This window comes from Alosa pseudoharengus, unplaced genomic scaffold (assembly GCF_046254945.1).
Source record: "Alosa pseudoharengus isolate Yale_2024_CS ecotype anadromous, Long Island Sound unplaced genomic scaffold, YU_APseudo_1.1 YU_APseudo_1.1_scf_16, whole genome shotgun sequence".
Classification (NCBI taxonomy): Eukaryota; Metazoa; Chordata; class Actinopteri; order Clupeiformes; family Clupeidae; genus Alosa; species Alosa pseudoharengus.
Window position 1 is genome coordinate 30,098,825 of NW_027468630.1, and position 26,755 is coordinate 30,125,579.

The 26,755-nt window shown below is 43.5% G+C and overlaps 1 protein-coding gene across 1 annotated transcript; it reads right to left on the minus strand.

Moving 5' to 3' along the window:
• Window positions 1–1,941: 1,941 nt before the first annotated feature.
• Window positions 1,942–24,499, minus strand: tmod2 (tropomodulin 2). The gene is made up of 10 exons (XM_076287678.1): window positions 24,338–24,499; window positions 17,636–17,814; window positions 17,206–17,362; window positions 9,394–9,516; window positions 8,593–8,667; window positions 8,298–8,428; window positions 8,102–8,209; window positions 7,515–7,658; window positions 6,989–7,133; window positions 1,942–4,370 (listed from the first exon to the last, which is right to left on the minus strand). Exons 2-10 carry the CDS (start codon window positions 17,759–17,761, stop codon window positions 4,342–4,344), a joined length of 1,038 nt encoding a protein of 345 aa, XP_076143793.1. The 5' UTR covers window positions 17,762–17,814; window positions 24,338–24,499; the 3' UTR covers window positions 1,942–4,341.
• Window positions 24,500–26,755: the final 2,256 nt, after the last annotated feature.

A 26,755-nucleotide genomic window follows, 5' to 3' on the forward strand; every position in this document is an offset into this window, starting at 1 on the left:
TCCTGGGTAACATAGGTACATAGGTCTAGTGCGTGGGCCCTGGTTGAATTGACGTGGAATGACCCTATAGCATTTGAAAAGTACAAATAGTGTGTGTGTTTTAACAGCCTTCTTGGATATAGTAGAAATAATAGTGTTTAATGTGAATGGACAACTCTATGAAGTTAGGTATTTTGAAATTTGGACTTATGGATGTAAAATTTGGTCAAAATTAAAATTGTTGCTTAAATAAAACTGAGAGGTGAGATGTGTGTACATTTTCCCAGTACAAGGAGAATTCAAGGTATCTTTGGTTCCTTTTTGTAGGCGAACTTCAGAGGTCTATGACATCAGACTTGTAGTTAATACCGCTTACTGACAGATGGCAATGTTGCATCAGTTACTCCACATAAGAAGCTGCAGATGACTGGTATGTGTTTACCAAATCAGACCTCTAGGGTGTCCCCAAAGTAAAACCATTAAAACAGCCATTTGTCAAAATAAGATTTGCTCCTTTTCTACACAGGAAAATCTACTAAATGTGAATGACCCCAGGGCCTGTCTGGACACACACATACAATATACAGCCATACCCTGAAGCTGATGATGCAGAAGGCATCTTTTTGAGCAATGTTGCAAGGCAATGCTCCTAGATATCGATTCAGTATTGCTCAATGAGCAAAAATATTTTTCTACAGAACTTTCATTATCAGTTGGCAAATTGTCATGACCATCCAATCACAACACTCAGGACCAGTTATCTGGTTGCCCAACACTGCTCAAAAAGTTACCCTGTGTATTATGACCCAAAGATCCCTCCCTTATAATGTCATCATGCACATGTGATACTGATATGATGTGATAACATGATGTGAAACAGAAAGGTTTCACTTGATCATATATTATATGACGACGTACACACCAATCCCTGAATTCACTGAGAACTTCCTATCATTATTATATAAGGTTGGTAAGTGTGTGGTGAGAGCCAATCCACTGAAACAGGTGGCGGTGAATGTGGCTTTTGTTTGTTTGAAACAGAGGTGGGGTTGCCTTCATATCTACCTGAGATGATGTCATGCTCTCAGAGACGCAGCTTCGATACAGGCCCTCCCTTTGAAGAACAGCAGCAGGTATTGTTGCGACATGTTTTTGGGCATGTTGGGCTGTGCTTATCAGTTTTTACTGACCTTTTAAGATGTGACAGCAGTTAACTACCAATATGTGGCGTAAGTAGCCTACGCATACAGCTGCTGCAATGACATCATTAGGTTTCACAGGGGTAAGCACCTTAGCTTCACCACGACATAAACTTTAATTATCATTTAAATTCATATCAATGTGACACACATGGCTATAACCACAAGCTGTCTTCTCAAATGCTTGCATGTAGCGTTAACACATTGTACAAACTATCTAACAGCTAGAACTCCTTTTCAACACTGGAGATATTTATCAGTCTAGGGTGTCAGTTTCATATACAAACAACTTTAAAAAATAAAAAATAAATGTGCTATTCTTGTCTCTTCTAATGGTCAGTAGAAACAAACTCATTTGAGGCTGTCAACTCAGTTTGGAACAAAGTTCAGTATGTGGGCCCAAACAATCGCAGTGTTAAGATAAAGCAGTGCTCTCTCTGTTCTGGCAAAAGTGCACAGGATGACATAGCTGCATTACATCATCTTCCAGGCATGAGCAAACAATCATAGAGACTGGATTCAATTAGAGAGCCACCACCTGCAGGCTCTCCCCAGCTATATATGGATCTGACTTTATAGGAATCACCATGGAAACTCCCTCTTAACGGCAGGGACAGACACGTTTTTGCACTGCTTATGGTACACATACAATTTTACATATCAATCGCAACAGCATACAAGTTTTGAATGACTGCTTTAATGACAGTTTAAGTTCTGTCAGCTACGTGTTCACAGCATGAGGGAAACATACAGGAGACTACAGTGATACGTAAAAACATTTATTATTCAGAATGTTTCATTCTTTTTACAGTGCCACAGAGAGCCATGGAGTTAATAACAGTACATAATATTTCCTCTTCTTGAGTCCAGAGTTGAAGTATTAAGGTAAAAAAAAAATCTGCGGAGAGTGCCTTACAATTGATATTTATTATTCTATATAGATATTTGTATTATATACGAAGGGGTGGAAGGAGTTTCTGTGAAGAAGAGGTCTTGAGATGGACATCTATATTACACATCAAAAGATCAGACATTTCACAGGGCAAGGGCCATTTCACTCACGTGTGTTTTATATAAGCATGATCCAGCTACCCGAAAAGAAAAAAACAAAACAACAGCAAAAACACCTGACATCATGGCTCAAAGCACAGATGTACAAAACCTTAAAAATTAATTGCAATACATACACTCAAGTTTACAGACAAAAGACAGACAGAAAAACAGACAAGCATGATCACAAACGTGCTGATTGGTCCACAAGGCTATGTTAACACATCTCTCTTCAAAAAGAGGTGTAAACAAACAATAAAATGGAATGCTAAATCGGTCTGAGTGTTCACATCTAAAGCATGCTCACGTGTTCCTGTGAAAAAAAGATCCAGCCAATTCCTGTTGACATTTTACATAAAGAACAGCATACTTCTGCTAGCATCCTATATAGAAACACAATATGTGTGTTTGCGAGAGTAAGAGTGTATGTGTATCTGTGTGAGGGAATTGTTTCCGCCTTAGTGGTGTGACTGCCTGGGAGGCCAGAGACCTTGTCCACAAGGTTATCCCAGCATTTAGCTCTACAATTATTACCACAGTTGTCTTTGAATGGAACTCCCTCCATCCTTTAAGCTAGACATTACAGCAAAAATAGTAAAAGTACAATCCAGATCCAAAAATAAAGGAGACCACCAGTGTTCATGAGCTGCATCAGTCTTTGGCATAGGTAGACCAGCTTTCGTCTGGTTACTCATTTGAAACGCATTAACCTGATCTGTTCTTTTTATTTATTTTGTTTTTCCTTTTAAAAATGACCATGTGGTCTAAACGCAGCATTTAAAATCCTTCAAATCAAACAAGATCCTAATTGTCTAGTTCCCTTGTCCCTTTCAGGGGAAAACAACCCATAAGAGATTAAAAAGAAGCATATCACAGCGAGGGCACTTCAGTAGAGAGGACTATGGTTGAACTATGGTCCAACAGTAAAGCCTGCTCTAGAGGCGCACGTCCACTCACAGTCCCTATCTCTCTGACTTTTCACTTACACTCACACACATACATGCACTCTTGCTCTCACACACACAAACAGACTCTCGCTTACACACACCAACACTGAAAGCTATTGTGCTGTTATCCACATGTGTGAGTGACACGTCGGATAAACACACCACAGGTGGGGCAGTCAGCAGTGGTAAGCCTGCTCAGTGCTGACGCCAGCACGGAGGGCTGTGCTGTATTTAACCAGCAGACATGTCCAGTCAAGCCTAGGTGTCTGACAGCGTCACAGTCCTCCGTCACTGACCACAGCAGCTGATGCGCTTCTGCCCTCCACCCACAGTTGCACTGTGGAACACAAAGGAGATGAAGCAGTCCAAGCTCATGTGCCAGACATAGGAACCCGTGCTCTCCCTACGGACACTGAGACAAGCAGAGATACACTGAAGACTTCAAACTTGGATCTCTACACCGAGTCAGCCACAAAGCCCTGTGAGCACTCATCAAAAGATGTCCAAAGCTCAGTCTAAGAGCATGCTTCCATTTCCCACCTCTTGCAGTGAAGCCCGAGAGGGTCATTAGAGGTCAGCTTTTAGAAATGGGCCTGAGAGGTCCAGTTATCACCTGGCCTGGATGGATCAATAATATCCTCTTTACTCTTCCTGTTAAACGTGATCTTAAAAGTTGGCTCTATAGAGCTAGAAGCATGTACTGATGATGAAGGATTTCTACAGTCCTGTAAACTGTAATCATCCTATCCTAGTTTTCAGCAGAGTACAAAAACAAAACAAAAACAGAAAAAAAAAATACCCAAATGAACAAAAACATTAACAAGCCAAAATGTCTCGCACAAGCAAGACAAGAAAATGATGGAAAAACAAATGGAATGACAACTCTTGAAAAAAAAAAAATCACAGCTGGAATGATAATATATAACATATAATAATAACAGCAAAAACCGAAACACAAAATTTGAATGCAAAGAAAAGAAGAGGGCTGTTCCAGTTATTTCCCTTCTTCATGGTGGTGCTCTGGTTGTTGAGGACGCCTTGTTGCTCCGAGAGTTTGGCACAAGACTGGGGAGGTGCAGTTGAGTCGGGGCGGAGGAGCGGGGGGGGCAGGGGGAGGTTTGGCAGGCAGGCGGGCGGGGACGGAGTGGGGTGGCCGCACAGCATGTCTACTCCCTCTCCATTCGTTTCCGGCGCACTGCAGAAGCAGGACAGATATTGGTCAGGTTATTTCTCAGCACCCAATCGTGTTGCCTTCAGAGATCTGTGGGCGTGTGGCGTAGCTGCCTGTGGTTGTGAGGGTCAGCTGTGTCCAGCCCATGCTGCTGTGTTAGATCCACCAGAGTCACTCTGGACAAAACGTATTCACTACATTTAGACCAAAGACAAACTAGTGAAATTGAAACATGCACTGTGAATTGTGACCTGTAATAAAAACAGACCATAAGTCAGAAGCTAACTGATGTCTGAGATGATATGAGGAATTATATGAGCCTGCATTCACAGAGGCTTAACAAGAATGACATTTAGAAATGAACTTAATAAGTATGTTATAGCAGTCCCAGACATACAGCACCTGACTCGATTTCATTCTGCTCAATGAGATCACTAAATAATGGATTCAATGAGAAGGACACTCAGTGAAGTGCCAACCTCACCAGATTTGTAACAGATCCTCTACCAGGGAGGTTTCCTTTTCACCCATGTCTGTTTGTTTGTTTGTTGGTTTATTAATTGTTTATTTGTACCCTGGAAATCCAGAGGTTTCGAAAAAAGAACAATTTGAATTGTCTTTGCGAGACACTCTGGCAATGAGTAATGATGCATGTTACTTTTACCCCTTGCATCGTGAGGAACCAATCCCATCGGTGTATCTGATATAGGCGGGCCATGAGGCGAGGTAAACAGATAACGACAGCGCTGCAACGAATCAGTCAGTAAACATTGGTCGTAGTGTTATCCAATTGCGTCGAAGTCCCGAATCAGTCAGTAAACATTGGTCGTAGTGTGATCCAATTGCGTGCAGTGAGATATTCAAATGTATGCTTGGTGCCGCCCCTCGAGTTGGGCCATTTTCATTATTCGTGGCCAGACCCTTAATCTTTCTAGATTACCAGGGTCTGGATTTTCTAGGCTAGTTTATTTGCAGGATGTTGCAAAAACTACTGACCCAATTTTCATGAAACTTGGTAACTCAGCAAACGGTACATTTGGGAATGCGTGTATTTGAATGTGAATGCTGTATTTAACAACATTAGCCAATTCCACACATTTAAACCAACAAACGGACACAGGTGAAAAAATAACCTCCTTAGTGGAGATAGCAAAGATGCTGCAACTTGGAAAAGGTCTTCAGTTTTATCTAGACTAGCTGTTTCTGTGTGATCAAGCGCCTGTACTACCGTAACGTCTGAAAATCAGCTCAACCCTTCTTTGAGCAAGCAGCAGTAGTCCTGAAAATAATCCCAACTCATACTTAGTCAGAATCTGAAAATGCTTTTGCATCCAAATAGAGGCCTTTCAGCGTGAGCCAGGTTAATATCTACTCCCACACACGGCAAGATTTTACTGTTAGGGAACACAGTTAAGAGGGCATGCTCCAGTTTCAGGGCCAATGGTCACTACCATGCGCACACCAGATACCCGCGTGACAGGGGCCACCCCAAATAGGCGTCTTGTCTGAGCTGGACACCTAGGCCGCAGAGGGTGCTGTGAGGTCATTACCCCACCCACAGCAGGGCAGCTGCAGGGCTTCAACAGAGAGAAGACATGCAAACAGCAACAATAAACAAACAAAACAAAAACAAAACAGTTTCACAGAAGGGCTTCAGTCTTCACCACGGCAATGAGATCCACAAACAATCACTTATTCACAAGAGTCTGTAATGCAGTTAAATGATTAGGATGACTTCCAAAGCAGACAGAACAAAAGATCCTTCTCCTCTGTCCCCAGATTCATTTAAAGGTCTGTGAGACTAGAACTTGGCCAGCCTGCGTAATGGCCCTGAAGAAGCCCATGGGGAGGAACTTATCAGGGAGGAAATGACTGAACACCAGGGACTTAAGGCACGAATCCCCAGCTCACTTTCCCACACATCCCATTACTTGTCTGGCCCAACAGCAGTCGAATAACGCTCTTCAAGTTATGTTGAACGGTTAGTCAAAAAGTGATGGTGAACACATTTATTGCTGGTGGCAACTATTTTTACGCAAAACTTTTTCTTCTCCAGATAATAACCGAATTTTCGATTAGTGTTCCATTATTAATGGATGGTCTTCCTGGTCTTTTATTAATTTGATAAATCGGCATCCTTCTCGGAAGACCATCTGGGCTTTTATACATACTGTAGTAAAGCTTCCTGACCTCTGGCAGAGCTAGAGTACATCAGTACATGCGTCTAGCTCTATAGCAAGTGGTAGGACAGTTTCACCCACAGCCTGCACTAGTTTGCAGTGATTCAAATGTTCCAATCCTTCAGAAATGTTTTATTTTGTTTGTTAAATGGCTAACACAACCAGATACAAACAATTACTGCCAAAACAGGGTGTGCCCCTACCAGACTACACAATGACTTCCTGGGGGTGGTTTACTTTTACTTTTTTTTTACAAAAAGTGAAGCACTATTTTAACTACCCATCTATCATGTCATATACAGCAAACACAGAGATAATGTCCCATAGAAACCAGAGATATGAAGTCCACAGTTGGCATCTCTAGAAAGTGACAGCAGAGAGAGCAATGATGTGTTGTTTGCCAGGTAATGTGTGTCTGGCGTGAGAGGTGAGGGGCTCTGGTCCTCAGAGCGGTGCTCTTACCCAGGTCGTTGTTCTTGGTGATGGCTGCTGCTGCTCTGGACCTTGGGCCTTGCTGGGTGAAGTGGTAACCAAACTTGATGATGCTCGTGTTCTGCTCCAGCATCTTGGCGATGTCCATCTCTGCATTGGCTCCCAGCTGCTGTCGCTGAGGAACGGACAGACAAGGAGATGGTCAGCCTGAAAGGCGCTCAACTGCTTCATAAAACTGTACGCAGGATAGAGTGGCTTCTCTGGCCCAAAACGTCAGTGATTTCAGTTGTTGTTCAGTCGTCACAGATCATGTTGTAGAAAACACCTGTCTGTACTTGCCACGACAATCATAAATACCATTCAATACAGGCCTCAATTCTACTTTTGGGTCCCCTGCAAAGAAACAATCTAGCTTTGCTCCAAGCACATTTAAATTGAAATCAGTATAATTGAAATGCACTTGCAATTGAAATGCAATTAGGGATGTCAATGACTAGTTCATTCAGGTAAAAATAGGAAAACTTCTTTGCGAAAAATGTTTAGATGCTGTCAATACCTGGTTGTCAATTTTGATCTCTGTGAGTGCGTCATTGTCCCTCAGGGCTTCAACTAAGGCCTGAACACCGGCACTGGTGATAAAGTTAGACTCCAGGTTGAGGCTCTTCAGGGTCTTGTTCTCTCGCAGCATGTCACTAAAGGCCTGTCCAGAGAGAGGAAACGTAAGACACTTCATGATGTCCCACTGTTACACTGTCAGTGAATGTGAAAGTAAACACAGCCCAAGGGAACAGGATGTGAACCTGCAGGGCCAGTAAATGTGCCCATTCATCCATAAATCCCAACAGGCTCATGAAGAAAGACAGGTTTTGTCAGAACAGAGCTCTTTTAGTAAGTCTTGGAAAGTGCTTCATAGGCACCATATTTCTGAGAGTGTTTCAAGAAAACAATCAGTATGTAATAATGGGTTTGGTAAAGTTCTACGTCTGTATAGAAGAAGATCAGCCGAGCCCAGCTGCAGTGTAAATACAGCACCAGTGCAACCGAAACACAAAGCTTAGGCTGTTCTTCAATTGTGAGCTGGTTTATTTCTTGGCTATGGCAGAGCTCCTACAGACTCCTACAGACTCTCCCCACGTAGCTTACCACGGCGATGGGATCGTTGCTCCGTGTGGCCGCCAGGCTGAACTTCTTCACATGCGTATTCTTCTCCATGGCCTTGGCAAAGTCCTTCAGTGTGGGTATCGGAATGTTCTAGAAGAGAACACTGTGGTGTTAGAGCCTTTGCACAGCAAGATATCTGGCTTGTAACCCAGAGCATATACTGCAGTTAGTACTATACCTTGATGTTGTTGAGGTTGACCTCCGTCAAAGAGGAGTCATCTGACTTTATCCTCTGCAGCGTCTCTTCGACGTTGGTCGGGTTGGGCGGCTCATCAAAAACAGGATTGACTTTTTCACCCTTGATGATGTCTACCATGAAAGATGAGATTAAATAGGTTTCTATGGTAATCCCTACACCCTGGTAGAAGTCATTATTTTGGTAGTAGATATTGGGAAAGGGTTTGGCAGTAGTGTAATCAAGGATTCAAGGAGTTTTAAAATGTAAAACATGCAGTGAACTGTGGCGTACTCACTGTTGTAACCGCCTTTACTGCTGGTCCCATCGTAGCTCTGTGTACTTGTCACTAGTGTGTGCACCCCAAGGATCGCTGTTAGAAACACAAACAAACACAAACAAATAAATCTTCATAAGTATGTAAAGCATAATGTTGATGGAGTTTTGGTGCTATCGTTTGTCCTCAAATCTGTAAGTGGGCTGACAGAGAACACACAAGCTGACATGTGGACAGGATGAGCAGCAGTAGTGTGTTTCCCCAGTGGATTAAAGGGTGGGGTGCTGTTCCATTGTTTTCCATAACAGACATGTGGAAATGTATTTTTATGCACGAGGGGGCGAAACAGACCCAAAAGTAAAGGAGACGTGGGCTGGCCCTGCGGGTGAGAACGCTGCATTAAACAGGGGGCCGCCCTGGGGAGCTCTATCTGGCTTTTTAAAAGGGGCTTTCTCAGTTTCTCTACACAGAGCACTGAAAGGCTCTGGTGAACAGACTGCAGAGTTACAAGCACAACTGACATCAGAGACAAACAACAAAAGTGGAAAAAAAAAAAAAAGAGACGTCTACTCCTCCCTGCAGCCAGGTCCACTGAATTAGACTCCCTAAAAGCCTTGACTTCAGAGTCACTCAGCAAGCGAAGAGGAATGGCTAGGCTGGCAACTGAGGGTCCTTTGTTAGGGTTGCCCTCTTTCCCACACGGTCTGTCTATGTGAGTGGGCCGTTTGTTTCTTAAACTTAAATGTTCAACTTGCAGGACATACAATGTCTTACTGTTGTCCTGGCACAACAGGAGACACTTTGTTCCCTCAATCTTCCTACCTGCAAGGTCACAGAGCTCTGTGTCTGTGGCACTGGAGAGAGCTTCTTCTAGTTCAGGGTCAAGGGTCGTCACATCCTCCTGTCGGGTTTCCATGGGCTTCTGCTTGGGCACCCACGCTTTTCCTGGGGGAAAGAGAACAACGATAAGTCTACGTTCTCACACACTCACACACACACACACACACACAATAATGTTTTTTCACCTGAGTGGCCTGTGTGGTTTCACTACGAGCACATCAACTGCATCAGGCTGTAAGCACATGGTTAAGCTTAAGCACAAAGACTCTATTCTGCAAGGGCCGCTGTCACACACAGCGTGTCTGTTTTGTGCTTCATGAGTCCGAGTCAGAATCAGCTGTGAGAGCCCAGTCAGCTGTAAGACATCACCATGGGGACCTGGCTCATCCAATATCAAGAAGAACCAAAACTAATGTTGAGTTGCGCCAAATGAGGCAATCAAGAAGATCTTAATCTGCCCAAGTTGTCAGTCACCTGAGGTCATGTGTTAATGCTTAGAATACACTATTTGTCAAACTCACAGGGGAAAGAACAGGAGGAGAGTTCACTGTGTCTGATAAGCACACGTCTTTTTTAGAAGGTAGGTGATGGGGAAGGTTTAAAAAGGTAGGTGATGGGGATAAAGACAAATACTAGAGCTGAACTCAAACAAAAGGAAGAGAAAAGACTTTGCAAAGATGTTATTCTATTCCACCTCATTCTGCTCTAGTCTTGCGTCTTGAAATAAATAAACTAATCAAGCTGAGGTACAGCTCACATCTGGTGCCAGAGTGCATCATCTGTACTGGGTCCACTGCACACACTTTCCATTAAAACCAGAAACGAGCTCCCACAGCAAAGCTAGCAGAAACCACAACATGCGATCACATTTCCCATCAGCCTTGGCTTCCCAGAGTGACTCACTCTAGTGCCAGACCCAGCTGCGTGCTGCTCTCCTCTCCATCCCCACAACATGCTGACCATCGTGGAACCCAACCCCCCCCTCACTGTCTCTCTGTCATAGCTTTCTGCAAATTGCTTTGTAGCGGAATAACCATGGTAACGCTCCACGTCCCTTTATTAGTGCCCGGGGGGTGTGGGTTAAAGATTTCAAACTCAGACCTACAACAGGCTTCATATCTCTGATGTCACTCACTGCTTGCAGAGCACTTTTCAAAGAACTTCCAAATGGAAACACACATCTGTTTTCTAAGATGAGCACCACACTAAAGGATGTGCTGTTCACTTGGTAGGTGCTTTGCGTTCTGTTTGACAGCGAATTCTGGTACCGTATTTTCCGGACTATAAGTCGCACTTTTTTCCATAGTTTGGCTGGTCCTGCGACTCAGGTGCAACATATATATATTTATATATATGGTTTTTTCCTCTTCATGACACATTTTTTGACTGGTGCGACTTATACTCCGGTGCGACTTATAGTCTGGAAAATACGGTATGTTGCATTGTGTGTATGTACTAAGCCAATGACTGCATAAAACAGTGGCTTGCAGGGAGATATCCGACATCTCCAGCTTCTCTACACCATGATCATTACTGTGTCTGCGAGTCGATTTCATTTGAAGAAACGTGATCCACGGGGATAGACTTTCAGCTCTGTGCCGATAGAGATAGTCGTCTACTGCAGTGCGAGCCAGTGATGTCCAGGGCGCATGACCACCCCACACAATGAAGCAATGGGAGATTAACCTGAGAGCTGGGTGCTGTTGAAGGTTAGCATTATATGTATTTTATAAGTAACAAAGTTTTCCCTACGAAGTCGCAGGCCTAGAGATTTTAATCAGCACTGAGCACTGATACTGTTGTTGATACTCATTATTAGTTCTTTTTTTATCACTATCTATCTATCTTCTATCTATCTATAAATGACAGGAACATCTATCTGTCTGTTTGTAAGTCGCATATCTCTCGAACCGTTTGTCCAATTGATTTCAAATTTGGCAGGTGTAATGCAAAAGATATTGTTGAATATATCGGTAAAAGTAGCAGACATTGCCTTTCTCTGCTATACTGTAGCCACTCCCCCTCTCACACAGCACAGCACAGGAACAGAGACAGAGAGGGTAAGCAGAGTTTTGGCAGCACTGAATCACAGGTCAAGATGCATGGGTGCTCATCATGTCTGACATCAACAATGAAGACTCCCTGTATGCAGTTTGCTTGCATAAAATGATTCCACGGATTTTGCAACAACACGGCAACAAACACGGGTATGCAGTGGCTATTCAAAATTACATAAAAATGATGTGTAATAAACTGACACTTTGAATAGCCCAGGCTACTTTGGACTTGAGACTTTAAATAAACCAATGACAATTCCGACTGCAAGGTCCCAAATTCAAACAGGCGATAGGCTAATGGTCCCGAATTTAAGAACGTTTCAGAAAGCCAAACAGCTAGACAACTAGTGGCAGACAGAGCGACATGTCACTAATGCTACCAAAGACTGTTTTTGAGTCACATCGTTGCAAATCTCATATGATGAGAAAATGGTTTGTCTTCTATATCCTTAAGTTACTCAAAACTTTAGGCTTATAATTCGATCAGCTACAGACGAGTGGCAGACAGAGCATGATGTCACTTATTACAGGCTACCAGAGATAGTGGAGTCACATCGTTGCAAATTTCATACTATGATGCTCATTTCACAAAATAGTTGGTCTTCTCTATCAGAAAGTTATTCAATAAGCTTAACAATAAACACATATAGCCTTAATTAAACACATGGCATTTTGATCTGTAAAAATGTCCCATGCAGCCATGCCTAAATTATGCTTACTGCATATTAATTAAAGGCTAATATATTATATAATATAATATTCAGTATTCATTATTGAATGCTTACCTGGAATTATGTTTTTCCCCCATCATCCTAATTTTAAAGCAGGCATACCAGCGGGCATGTAATATTGGGCTACGTTTTTTTTTTTTACAGGAATGGCATGCACTAATTTTTTAAAATACAAATTTTTAAAAATAACAATCAGTTGAACAGGTGTATTGACTGGCCATTTCCTCTGTACGATTTTATTTTACTGACTACCAAGCATAGTTGGTGTGTGGGTGTGTGTGTGTATGTGTGTAAAGGTCGTCAAAATGTTATCAATGACAGAAAACAGCTGACGGGAGGGTTCAGGCATGTCAGAACTTCATGGGACAGTAAGATTCATTAGACTTCTGACTTCTGTAGAAAACACTGGCAATCTGACTCCATAATTAGACCCACAATATCACTAAACAGTTTATAAAACAAATGTTAAACACAAGGGCATGACACACCAAGAGTTATATGTATGAGAGGAACAGTTTAATACTCCAATACACGGTAGCTTAAATGTTACAGAACCAAACCTGGGATGAATGAGTGAGAGAAAAGGGAAGACAGAGATAAAGAGTGTGAAAGAGTAGATGAGCAGGGCGGAGAAGAGAAGCCAAGCTCACAAACACTCTTAGGTGTTTGGTTTTATGCACTAAAACTCATTCCAATACATTTGCCAGTGACCAATCCCTATGAGGCCCTAAGATAACACTATACCCCATTAATCAAAGCCCAGCAGAGATCACATTGGACTAGATGGGCTATAAAACTATGGCAAATATTTCAGATTGCAATGAAACCATGATCAGACTGCTGCCCATATAACAACAATCAATTAGAGACCAAGCATGAATATTTTATATTAATATACAGTATAATAATACAATACTTGAAATACCACTCATCTTGAGTCTCTCTGACCCTGGTGAAGGGCTGGGTTGAAATGATCAAAGGACACAGGAGATGCAATTAGCAGCATTGTGATCCCTTGGGTGCCAACAGTTCAAGCTGGGAAGCTGTGGTGTGACTTGCCTTTTTGGCCACCCGGGCAAATAACGTCATTGTCCATTAGATGCAATAAGCTTATCAATACTATGGTCTTCAATAATTTTGCCCCAGCCAGGACCTATGGATTTAATTATCCAGGGGACCAAGGATCCGTTTATGTGGTACAACCTCCACAGGATCCTGGCTGACCACACGAAAAGACATGGATTAAGATGCAGACGTCTTATCATGGAGGGCACGTTTCCAGAGAGCCCGGCCCAGGACTGGGTGGACATTCCTGTGTTTGTGTGTGCGTGTGTGTGCGCACCGTTCTCTCCTATCTGTGACTGGCATCTGAAGCTAGAGACTGGGCCTCCAGAGCAGTTTCCATCAAGACACAATATCTGAATCTTTCAGGAAACACACAAGAGGTCTCCCAGGAACAGGAACAAAAACGCAATGGCCCATGTAAAGGAATGCCACAAATCAACAAACATGCCGCCATAGCAGAGAAGACAACTTTTGGACCCGAAAATATGGCCCAATCAAGTTTAGCAAGAGCCTACAAAGGATGAGGTAGGTGGAAAACTATTTCTGTGGGGGGAAAACAGAATGAGTAATTCTTCAGCTCAGCAGGGGGAAGTTTCCCCTACGAGTGCACCCCCCCCCCCCCCCTCAGCAGACACCTGCCAAAAAGAGAGAAAACTGTATTTAGAGTAATTACACTGACTGCATGACTGAAATTATGTTTATAAAACACTGCTGTTCCTGATGCACTCTGACATAAGCCCTCGTTAATCTTGGGAGTGAATACTGCTTTGGTTTACTTGTGCCATTCTCCGAGAGGCGTGAGAAAGAGTCAAACCAACTGCGGACCCTTTTGCAAAGTCAAGACGGGACAAGCTGAGAGAAAGCAGGCCCATTCTGACAGGACATGGAAATTGAGAGTGCCCATGATTCTGTGAGGATGTTTGAGCGAGATGGCACCGAGATCCCATAGAGCTGACGCTGGGAGCGGAGAGGAGCGGTCGCCCGAGACGCCACAAGGGAACACGGCGAACAAGGGCAGATTCAGCCGTTTCAAGGAAAGGGCACTTTCATGTGTCCTCAATTCAATCAGTCGTTCCGCTGGAGAGCACCTCTTTGTTAAGCACAGGAATATGTCTGTCTAGATTCCTTGATGTGTGTTGCCCTTGCTAAAGTATGTTATCTCTCTGGTGCTTTGAAAACAGAGTTAAAAGGGAGAGAGTCCCTCTTTTCTTAGTAGCTGACCAGGCTGGACAGAGCTTGGCAGGTTTCCATGGTGACCTGCAGTGGGTGGCTCAGCTACAACTGACCCTTTGAGTTTACACACGCTGCCTCTCCTTTCTCTCCCCTGCAGTGATGGACAGATGGCCCATTCTTTCTATCTCTTTCCATTTCTCCCTCTGCTCACCCGTTTCCCTCATTCTCTGGCTCTCCAGGAGAAGGAAGTCGCCCTGCTCCCTTGGCCAGCATCGTGAAAGAGAGTACTGGCGTGAACCGGGGAGCTGCGCTAGGGGCCTGCGGATGGGGAGATTCATGAGCGGAGATTAGCATCCGCTGAAGAGCCTTGTCATCGTTAAGCTTTATTCATGGCTGCTGCAGTGCGGCCAGAGGCCAAGGGAGGAAGAGGATAGTTCAAATGGTAGAGACTCGGACGCTGCTGCACGCTCCATACAACTCTATACAAGAAGAGACTGCCTGTGACAACACAATATAAGGGCAAGAAACCCTGCTGGATCAGGAAATGACCAAGTACACAATGAACAAAGCTTTTTGAAATAGCCTAGCATTTTTAAAAATAAAAGTACTCTGTGTTTGCAAGACATTAGCACAGAGACTGAGGGTGTTGCCATAGCTCCGCAGCACAAAACAAATGCAACGCAAGACCACTGCATCAGTTCAGGCATAAACTTGAGCGGACTTTTAAACATGTCTGAAATGCCCAGAGTCCTGCGCCTGCACTGCAGAACAGGAGAGGGGTGGCTATTCCACAGGGGGCCAGCACTTCCTGTTTCCCCCTCACACACAACAATTACACAGCAATCAATGTCACTGGTCTGGCTCACAAAGGCAAACAAACAAGAGAGACCAATAGCAGAGAGGAAAATGCCCTGCAGTCTCGCAGGCCACCAATAGCAGCCACACAACTCATGCCTTATGGTTAAAGCATTTGCTGTTTACTTAAAAAAAAAAACATACCAACTAAACATTTTCTGCATTAGTGGTAGTTCCATAGCACAAATCATTCATCAATCAGGGATTTGATAGAGTGGTTTCTGGACCAAAGGAGGAGGGGCCTTTGTGGTCACCCCACTAAACCTACCCCTCCGTCAGAGGAGGAGTGTAGAGACAGTGAGCGTTCACAAATCAGGCTCACTGCAGTCCTTGGCACAGCCAAGCCCCAGCCGCAGCCCAGTCTCCACCAGCCTGATGAATGAGCCTGCCGTGCCACCACAGCCACTCAGTTCCACACACACACCACACACACCACACACACACACACACCAAAACCCTCAAAAGCTCACCAAACGTGAACCGCCAAAAAGGAACCAGACAGGTTTCACCTCCTCAGGCACCCAATGCTTCAACCCCTGCAGTGCTGTGCTATGACGTCTCTGCCCTGACTCTTTTCAGGAAGACAACATTAGGAGAAAATTACTCATTTCCTGTTCAGTTCTCAGAGCCACAAAGTCAGACCCAAGAACCAGTAATAATTCTGCTCTTTTTTTCCACTAGTCATTTTCTGTTAATACAATTAAATCTCAAATCACCTTAATCACTTATCTGTGACTGGGCTTTAAGCGGGCGATTCATCGTTGTGTTTTTAGAGCGGGACAGGGAAAGGACTGGGACTGGACCCAAGCGCCACAGCTTCCGCTTTCCACGCTGAGCCACGGCAGCGTCCAGCTCAGGGCCAGAGAGGAGCCCCCTTGGCTGGAGTGCCCTGAGTGCAGAGGGCAGGAATGTGTCAGAGGTCCTTTTTTTTGACAGCAGCCGTTTATTTAATTCAGCTGCCCTCTCGCATCACCAGGGACCAATACTCACCACTCTGGAATTCCTCTGGACAAACTCCAGAACACAGCGTTCCATTACACTAAGATTTCTGGGCGTATTTCTCACATGTGTGTATATCCACCCTTTTGCACCAAAGTCTGTTTCTCTCTCCCCCTCTCTCACACACAAAATACGACCCACGACTGTATATTCTCTGGCAGACTCTTGAAACACATCTGCCTGCATATGCACACACACAGACTCGGAGCTTCTGGAACAGCCTCAAAATTCATTACTCGTTCCACACGCTTCTTTGTTCCGTCTGAGAACCTACAGAGCTCTTTATGTCTGTGAGAGTGAAGGCTAAAGAAACCTCGCATTGCAAACTAGTAGAGACAGCAGTCAGACATCAGTAAGGGTGGAAACACTGTAATTCCATTAGAGTGTGCATGTGCTGCTTTAGAAGATTCCATCGAAGAATCTCCAGTTACCAACCTCATCCATAATTTCATTGTACGTTCATTCCCCTCTCTCAGAGAGTATGTGTGCGCATGTGTGTGTGTGTGTGTGTGTGTGTGTGTGTGTGTGTGTGAGACACTGCAGCTGGTTACATAAGAGGAGGCGGAGGGTGCATTGGTAATACCTGCAGTGCCAGCAGAGTGGGAATTACAACAGAAGCTGAGCAGCCCACACATCCTCAGAAAACACCAATCAGCCAGCTGCCACAAATGCACAGCGACACTCACTCAGTCCCACATGCCCAACTTTAAACTAAAACTAAGAGCCCAACAGAAGACTGAAAAACACGCACACTAGATCCTACAATGTTACAAACTGCTACTGACACAAACAAACCAGAAAACATTTCACTCTAGCAGGTATGTGCTGATGGTGAGAAAAGCTCTCTTTCTTTCTCTTTCTCTCTCCATCTCTCTCTCTTTCTCTCTCACACATACACACACACACAGGCTCACCTTTACGTTCCCCTGTGAAGGGCACAACGTCGTCTCTATCTTTGTATTCCAGGGCTTCCTTCTCCAGATAGTTGAGCAGCCGATCTCTGTTATAGGGTCCTGTGGCTTGCTTCACTGTCTGGTCTTTCTGTCGCAGGCCAGCTGGCAACAGTGCATTCTGGAAGCAAAAAAAACCCGGAATTATTAAAAACACAATGGTCTCTCTTATGGTTTTGCCTTGGCAAGTTTATCCATGATAAATAACAAACATTTCAAGAGGCCTGAGAGGTATTTGCATAAGCAAATCAACAAACAAATCCTGGGCTGTCCAGGGCACATCTGCGTGAGACTCCAAACAAGTGCAACTTCATAGGCCTTAGAAAGTCAACCAGCAAGGCTGCAGACCAGAAGAAGAGAAGAAGACAACATCTCATCTTTCTGTGCTCCTTACCTCTGGGTCCATCTCCTCCAGAGCATTTTCCAGTTGTTTGAGCTCCTCTTCTGAGAGCTTGTCGAGGATCTCATCCTCATCTATCTCCTTGTACTTCTCCAGGTCTTTCTTGAATGGCAACGCCATATTTGCAGGGATACAGTCGTCTGGTAATGTTAAGCCAGAGATGGGGGGGATTCCTTAGTATGGAAAGAAAAATGAATACCGTGAGGATGTTATGACATATAAGAATCTCTCTTTGCCATCACTCCATCTGAGGCATGTGGTTAAAATTTGTATAGCACTCTTGATCATCAGCTGCGTGAAACCAAGGCAGAATGAATGAAAGGTCACTGGCAAAACTGATCTCTTTAACAGTTGTCTGAGGCACAATGGCAGCATTCATGCTAAAAAAAAAAGTACCAGATTCTCTGGACAGTCACACTCAGTTCATGTTCAGTAAAAGAAATATCTCCAGATTTAAGCAGAGTTAGGGTCAGTTAGAAATTACAAACATGCATGCCCCCTCAAAATGATTAATCTTGCAAAATTCATAATAAAGGGGACAGTGAATTACTTGACAAGACTGAGCAGTAGCCGTACACAGCAGGACAATAATGCAGAATAGAGTATGACTAAGTGAAGGAGCGGAGATCACAGATGAGCATGGGGAGCCAGAGAGAATATACTAGAAACTCTCTCCCATGGTCACTTGTCAAGAATGAGCTCGTTTTTTCCACATTTCCAGCAGATGTTTGCCATTCTCCAGCCACAAGCGGCCTGTCTCACACACACTTTGACCCTGCGCTGGAACACTCCCTCTTACAACATCTCATTCCCATCCCTTGGTGACCCAATGCTGAACCCCACTCTTCCTGCAGCTCATCTCACAAGAGGAACACAACAATTGAGTGGAGGGTGGGGGTGGGGGGGTCTACGCACCAGGACACTGTTCATGCATGTGTTACTCATTACCTCTAGTACATGAACACAGAAACTACCCGACTTATCTCATTAGTTGAAAGCTCCTTTCCCATTGCCGCACTGAGAACTGTTTTTATGCCTGCCGTAATACACACAAGGGCATTGAAAAGGTCATTCTTTCCAAGTGACACACTGCCTTTAAAACAACTATTACAGCAACATTGCAGCCAGCATAAAAAAAAAAAAATCACATTTAAATGTGCAGTTCTCTATAAAAACATCATGGCGAAGACGAGGAGAATCGTTAAACTTCAGAACGCGATGACAGAGGACATGAAACATGCAACCAGTGCTCTTGCATAACACCACATCATTCATTGGTCACAGCAATACACTACAGGGCGCTCTTTTATTAGATGAGAAAAAAACAACAACCATACAAACCCCAACTGCCTTTCCTATCAGTGTAATTCAATCTCAAAAACACCATCTTGTGACGGAATACCATATGTCATCCAGGAGGTCTTGGTCCTATGTGCTTTAGAGGGAGGTCATGTGGGAAGGCTGTTGGAGGGCAGGGTGGCGCTTACACTGAGCACACCACTAAAACTCAGTTTTGGTGAAAATGGAAAAATAACGCGTGGCACTCAACAAAGGGCTGTTGTGATAGTAAACATGAAGGTACCCGGAACACTGTGACTCACTTCAGGCAGGCCTGACTGTGAACCGCTGTGGTCACTGCAATGACAGCCCAAGGTTAGGTCACCGCCTGGCTCCAGTCCCCAAACATAACACACACATGCGTTGCTAGCGAAAGCTTACGCTCTTCATTTCCTACTAACTGTAATGGACCTGGACAACAGTCAAGTCTGACTATGATAGAAACCAAACTTAAATGACGCCATGCCCCTGTGCTTGTGAAATACATGAACACTGCAGATGAGCTTCTGCTTTCTAAAACTATCAGAAGTTAAAAACCCAGCCCAGAGAAAGTTGCTTTAATCCCAGTATAGGATTCTATACAACTTCACAGTATAGGACAGTTTTCTACAACTCCATTCATACCAAAAGCTCAGGCTCATTTTCCACTATGCGAAGACAACACTGCAGCAGTAACATACAGGCTGCAGTAATTCCAGCTGTTCCAACAACACAATTTATGATACAATGTCTCCAAGGACACAATAAAGTTGGATTCATGCTAGAAATATTACTTGCACCTGCAAAAAATGAAGGATGTGAGGTCAGTGGGTTTGGGCTGGCCCTACGTCTGCAGCCGACCAGTAGAGCTAAACCAGTCTAATCTACCAGAACATAATGCTCTTACGGGAAAGTCGTTTGTTTACCGTCAAAACACAGGAGGGACACGTTTACCTACAGAACAAGGCAAACACAGGGAAACGCCCATCCTTCTTTAACCTATTGTGATGCATACAGATGATGTCAGCATCTTAAACTCCAGCTCTCTACTCCATACAGTCAACCAGTATCAAAATCATTGAATTTGAAGGGATTTCCACATTGTGTGACTTTTTTGAGTCGTCTATTAATGATGTAATGAAATATTAGGACTGTTTTTCCCCCACTGTGGCCACTGGTCAGTGTGTGCTGGACACCCGATAAGACATTGCATTGCTGACACACACACACAGATAAGTTCTATATTGCAACCAATAGATTGCTGATAATGCCTCATGTGATCACTGGAACGCCACACTCAACTCATGTAACTGTGTACATCCAGTGCATATCAGCTGCAATTAGACAGTACAGTGTTGAGCGTCCTTTCATAAAATCCAATAAACAAAATGCTCAATGCTAGGAAAATTTCCTTCAGCCCTTATTCACTTTTAACAGTTTCATCTTGGAGAACAACAACAGCAAACTATATTTGTAATAATCATACATTTGGTTCATGTTTCCTTTGTCAAAAGATTTGTATGCAATGTGCATTCATCCTTACCTTACAACATTCCCTGGTCCAAGGCAGACCTTCTACATTACTCCAAGTTACCGAGTTTCAGTGGAAATTGTTCCTTAATACAAAACATGTTCCCCCAAGGGCCTACCCTGGAAATCCAGTCTCTGCGAGACACTCTGGCAATGAGTAATAATGCACGTTACTTTTACCCCGCGATGAACCAATCACATCGGTGTATCTGATATATGCGGGCCATGAGGCGAGCTAAGCAGATGACGACAGCACTGCAACGAATCAGTCAGTAAACATTGGTCATAGTGTTACCCAATTGCGTCGAATTCCGGAATCAGTCAGTAAACATTGGTTGATCCAATTGCGTGCAGTGAGATTTTCAAATGCATGCTTGGTGCCGTCCCTTGAGTTGGGCCATTTTCATTATTCGTGGCCAGACACTTAATCTTTCTAGATTACCAGGGTCTGGATTTTCCAGGTTACCACAGGCCCTGACATACTGACAGTATCGGAATTGGAACTTATGTTTTTTATATTCATAAATGGCTTATGTCCTGATGCTGTTCCATGTTCTTCCACATACGAGATGTTACGAGATGCTTTTATTTCATTCCGTTCCTGTACTGTCCTGGTGTATATCTGTGTGACTATGTGTTTAGAGATATACTATGGAATATTAGAGGAATATTATGATTTTGCAGTGTTTCATTGTTCTGCATGGCTATCTGCTCTTATGAGAGTTTGATTCAGTGTGGTCCACGTAAAATGGGATGACCAACACCATCATCCGTCAACCTGGAAGGATACTTAAACCCTGACTACTTCCTTGTCTAGTTAGAGCAGCTGGTGGATCTTTAGGTGAAGTCATGCTGTCTCTCCTTTGATACGCATCATTGTAAGTAGGTCACTTAATATGACTAAGAAACACAACTGAGACCTAGCACAAGGTCTTGTGAAGCTGTGTTCAAAAGTATTTGCCAAGGTATGCTCATGCGTTTTGTAAAATGCCCTATGGAAACTCCCCATAGGACTTTTGGTTATCCAAAATGCATACTGACAATCAAATGCTTACTGTCTATGAACCCCTTTGTGTAGAAGAATGAAAGGTAACACGTTGAAGTTTCATGCTTGCATTTGAATTGTACTTCAGGGGTTCTGATATGGAATGACTACACTAAATATGGAATAATTACATAAACATAAATCTTTGCCATTTCTATTTCAATTGAATTGGTGTGTATAAGATGGACTATACATCTGCACAACTAATATTGGATAAAATAACATGATTATTCAATTTCTATGGATTCCTGTGAATATGTCAAGACCCAATATGCTATATCTAGCCTATTGCTAAGGATATGCACTGGAGCTAGAAGGCAGGGAAGCACCAAAGGCGGAGGAAGGGGAGGAGGGCATTTTTGATTAAATTTAAGTGAGACATAGATTAATCTGACAATGTAAAGCACTACACATATTTTACATGAAAAAAGATTGTCATGTATTGTTTCCCAAGAGACCAAACTTTCAAATGATATATGCTACATAACAGTCTGATGTATAAAAATGATTTAGAATGTTGGGGGGTCGTGGGGGAGGGGGGTAACAGTCCCGCCCCCAGTCCTGCAGATTGTTAAGAGTCGTGGAAATGTTTTTTTTTTTTCTAAGTAATGCTTCCTCTCCTTACTTTTGTATTACTTTGCAATGCTTTGGGTTGAACACGTTTGTGTTCTCAATAAAGACATAATATTGCATTTACAAGCTAAAATATGGCGAGGTAATGCACATGTATTGTGAGAGACCACAAAAACAACTCGGAAAAAAAAAAACACCCGGATTCTTATGGGGCTCTGTACAACTGTGGAAGGAAACGAGGGATTTTTTCCCCATTATGACACCAAACAGATGGAGTAAGGCTAAAATTAGCCTTCCTCAGCTCTCTGGAGTGGCATGCTTCCATCCTCATTCATCTTCCGTACCCTCCCCCTCAGACTAACACAAAAGAGAGATGATGATGGTACAAAACATGAAGGAGACAGATGATCATCACATCACATGCACACAGGGCTTAATGCCATCAGGGTGCACACAAGTGAAACTTGGGCCACACCTAAGACATGGATCAATGGTCTGCATGCTGTAATCAAATACATGTGCATCAATGTGTCAATGTGATCATGTCAGTGAATGTCAGATAATTCACATGTATTCAAGTACTATCACATCACTCTACTGATATAATGATGCTGTCAAACCTGTTTACTGGGGAGATTAGTGGCTTTATGACCAAAGACTGCTTCTTCTGAATACAATTGAGAAGAAATAGGCCTAGACTACAATGCATATTGTTTAGCTGCAGGGTTCATTGTTTACATGGAGGACGACAGACACCAAATTAAATACGCAATGCAAGTAACATACATTTTACCATACCACTGTATTTCTTTCCAGTGGCAGGGCTGTAACACTACATAAAAGCGAAGCTCAGATTTCTTGGGTGCGTCTTAAATACAGGTCCCTCGCCCTTGTTCCTTATGTTGGACCACACCCTAGCCCAGAACTAATTCTGGCATTATCTCGACAGCATGGGTAATTATAAAAGAACAAGACTAAGAGATCGTGTAGTGTAGTATTGTTCTCTATTAGGTCCTCAATGTATCTGTAACCTACTAATTCATAATTTGTATATCTGGGACGGCGGCACAGATGGACCGCTTCATAGAAACTGGCGACGCAACGTATGAAAGGCCGTGGAATTGACTGAAGTGTCAAATGCTATATTTATATAATATCGGTTGCAGACACAATAACTATGGTGCATAAATTCGCCATTTACAACAGCTAATGTCTGACTGCGCGGCCGCTCAGCAGTTGCGAGAAGGGTATGGAATTCCATTCAGCAAAGAGCTCGTGCGTTCTCGCACATCAGACATGTCTCACTCGAAAGTGGGGATTGGCCATTCCAACAAAACAAAAGAATGAAACAAAGTTAACTGAAAGAAAGCTTCTTTTGGATAACTCAACAGGGTCAAGATGCGACAACTATTTTTCAGCCATCAACCGGACTCATCCAATACACTAATAATGTTACATTAATACGTTAGCTAGCCTAACATTGTCACTTAGCTAGCGACAAGCGTAGTCAAATGATTTCGCACAAAAATCCTCCAGAACTATCCACTATGCACATTAATGTATCTCAATTGATTCAATGGTCTAACACCTTAATGACTGTGGGCTGAATGACTGGACTGTTTATTTCTCCAAACTATCGAAGCTAGCTAACTCAGTCGAGTGAGTCATTGGTCATCGTTACGTGGGATTGAATCGCATCTTCCATACAATTTATAACGTCCCATATAACTCATAAGCTATAATAGTGGTATGATACGATAGGTAGACTAGCAGGCAAATCAATCAAGTTAATATACGATCATTGGCTTGCTGTTTCTAAAAACTGAGATTATGTCGCCTTATGGTTCACACATTATGATCCATAGCGGTTTACAACAATTTATCCATGGCATTGCCACAAACACATTAACGAAGGTAACGTTAACTTAACGTTAAACTTGACGTTATTGAGAAAGGTATACGCGAGTTGTCATATGTGTACGTTGTAATAATAGTAATGTGTTGATGTCTACAAAAGAAACAGATCACAAATCAATGTTTCTGAGAACACCTTCCTAGCAAGTGCAGAAGTTAGCTAACGTTATAGTGCCCTTGTATGAACGTGAGGTAGACTAGACACTGGCAACGACAGCTTAGCCAGTTAGCCAGCTAGCATGGCTAGCAAGTTAGTCAACACCAAACGAGGCCACTTAAAACACAATCGTACAGTAAAATAAATGCGTTTTTCTTACCTAGAATTCTCCTAGTGTGTGAGCTCACCCCAGTACGACTTTGCTGACACTACGCTAAATCCAAGAAATCTTCCCAGTGTGAGATCCACTCACCCAAAGGGCGGTACCACAGGAAGCTATCAAGTGTTGCACGGAGTGTTGAACCAAAGAATTTCTAATTTCCGTAGACGGGCGCTGCTGGTTGTGCAGTCCTACAGTCAAGAAACAGGCAGGGCAGGAGGCGCCGTACGTAGTAATATTCCACCAATCAAAAGCAGATACGATTGAGACGCGCGTACGCCAAGGACGTTGGGATAGGTAGTTAATACAATTGTTAATACAATTGGGGCTATACTCTCCATTCCTTTAGTCATAGAGTTATAGGCAAATATGGAATCTTAAGGGTTGTGGTGTTGATTTTTTTCTCTGAGATATATTTCTGTACCCTCACAATTATTTTTACAGGGGTTATTTTGTGTTCCCTCGATTAGATTTGCACTCTCAAGGTTGAGGCTGCTGATTGATTGTCTGGTCTGAGCCATCCATCTTTTTCTCTTTCCTTTCCTTTCAGAGCCAGAAAACCACATTTTTGAGCACACACACAGGACAAGTAAGGGGATTGTAGTGAGATATTATTACATTTACTGAGGCTGGCCTGCTGTGAACCCACGAGGGTCTGGTTAGGCTAGCTCTCACACCAAGGGTGCAAGTTTGACAGTGTATTTTGCCGACATAGCAGGCACACTGTGACCAGAGTGAAGTCAGACGCATGAAGTGGGCAGATTAGGCCAAAGTTAATTAATAAAAGATAGATGGATAGGTCAGAATTGAATGCTGGTTGCATGTGATTGGTTTATTCAATTTCACTTCACCAGAGAGGTCCCTGGGGACCTTAAAGGTACTATAAGTGATGTTGGGTAATGTCACTTCTGTTGACGTTCAATCAAAACAGAGAGCTAGCTCGCTACTCCCTCTCCCTCCCTCCCGTGCGATTCATGCATGCATATGCATATATACTCTTTTGATCCCGTGAGGGAAATTTGGTCTCTGCATTTATCCCAATCCGTGAATTAGTGAAACACACTCAGCACACAGTGAACACTCAGCACACAGTGAGCACACACTAATCCTGGCGCAGTGAGCTGCCTGCAACATAAGCGGCGCTCGGGGAAAAGTGAGGGGTTAGGTGCCTTGCTCAAGGGCACTTCAGCCGTGCCTGCTGGTTGGGGTTCAAACCGGCAACCCTCCGGTTACAAGTCCGAAGCGCTAACCAGTAGGCCACGGCTGCCCACTAATTGAAACTCTCCTAAACGTGCATCTCGTCAGTGATTGGCTTGGACAGTTTGTTATGCTTTTATGGTCCAGGCTGGACCAAGTTGTTTTTGTTGCCGTTTTTGGAGCCTGGGTTGTCCACAGAGACCTTTTTTTTTACAGTGTATTCAGGGCACAGGCAGCTAGTGGATGGTGAGGTGATGTTTGCAGTATGTGACAAAAAAGGTTTTAGCTGAGAAACCGTGGAACATCGCTTAGAGCACCTTTAACATTGCAAGCACTGTTTGACGGCTAGGGAGGTACCCTCACACTGTATGTGCTACGGGACAGTACTGGGCCAGCTTGCATTTTCAACACTAAGAAGTTTGGGGGCCCTCACATTGTAAGCACTGAGGGGTCAGGACGGCCTGATGGGTGAGATCACATTTTCAACACGAAGGAGCCCAGGGGGCCCTCATACTGTAAGCTCTTAAAGGGTCTGGGGGCCCTATTAGCTCATGCTAGAAGCAGCCTTTTGGACAGCTTGTGCTGTGTGCATTCAGGGCCCTGACATTCAACCTCTTTCGGATCTTGGGCATTGCACCGCGTGCGGCCTGTGACTTGGAGGCCCCCCGGCAGTCTGAGGCCCCAGAGCACTGTTACCCGGTACTTAATCCAGCCTTTCCTATATGTGTCTTTGGAACACCTCTCCTCACTCCCATGGTTTTTGCTTAACTGCCTACTTATCATACGCCATGACATTCATTTTATTTCAGTTTGGATGTAAGATGATGTCACATGTCAATCTTTTGGAGACAGAGCTCTTGGTATTCCTATTATTATTGTTATTACTATTGGTGAAGCAGTGGTTGGGTCGGCATCTGGTATGCTGCTGACCCAGGCTCACTTCCCAAACCCGCCATTGTAAGTCTGTGATGCTGCTTTGGAAAAAAAAGTGTCTGCTAAATATCAGTCACTTTTACATTTGCCTAAATCCTTTGACCTAAATTATAAAATTTGTGACAAACACATAACAAATTTTGAAAAACAAAGTCTATTAAAAAAGATCTAAAAATGATTCTCTCCATAAGAAAAAGGAAGGTTTCTCCAAAAGTGAAAAGCACACTGTCCAATTCATGTGCAATCTCTTCCATAAGAAGCTTCACAAAGAGCTGTGGAAATGAGAAC

Bases quoted from the DNA above. Each gene is read 5' to 3' on its own strand.
- tmod2 (XM_076287678.1), bottom strand. From the start codon at position 17,761: ATGGCGTTGCCATTCAAGAAAGACCTGGAGAAGTACAAGGAGATAGAT. The intron at 8,210-8,297 runs GTATAGTACTAA...GTTCTCTTCTAG, and splicing joins TCAACCTCAACAACATCAAG to AACATTCCGATACCCACACT. The intron at 7,659-8,101 runs GTAAGCTACGTG...CTCTCTGGACAG, and splicing joins GCAACGATCCCATCGCCGTG to GCCTTTAGTGACATGCTGCG.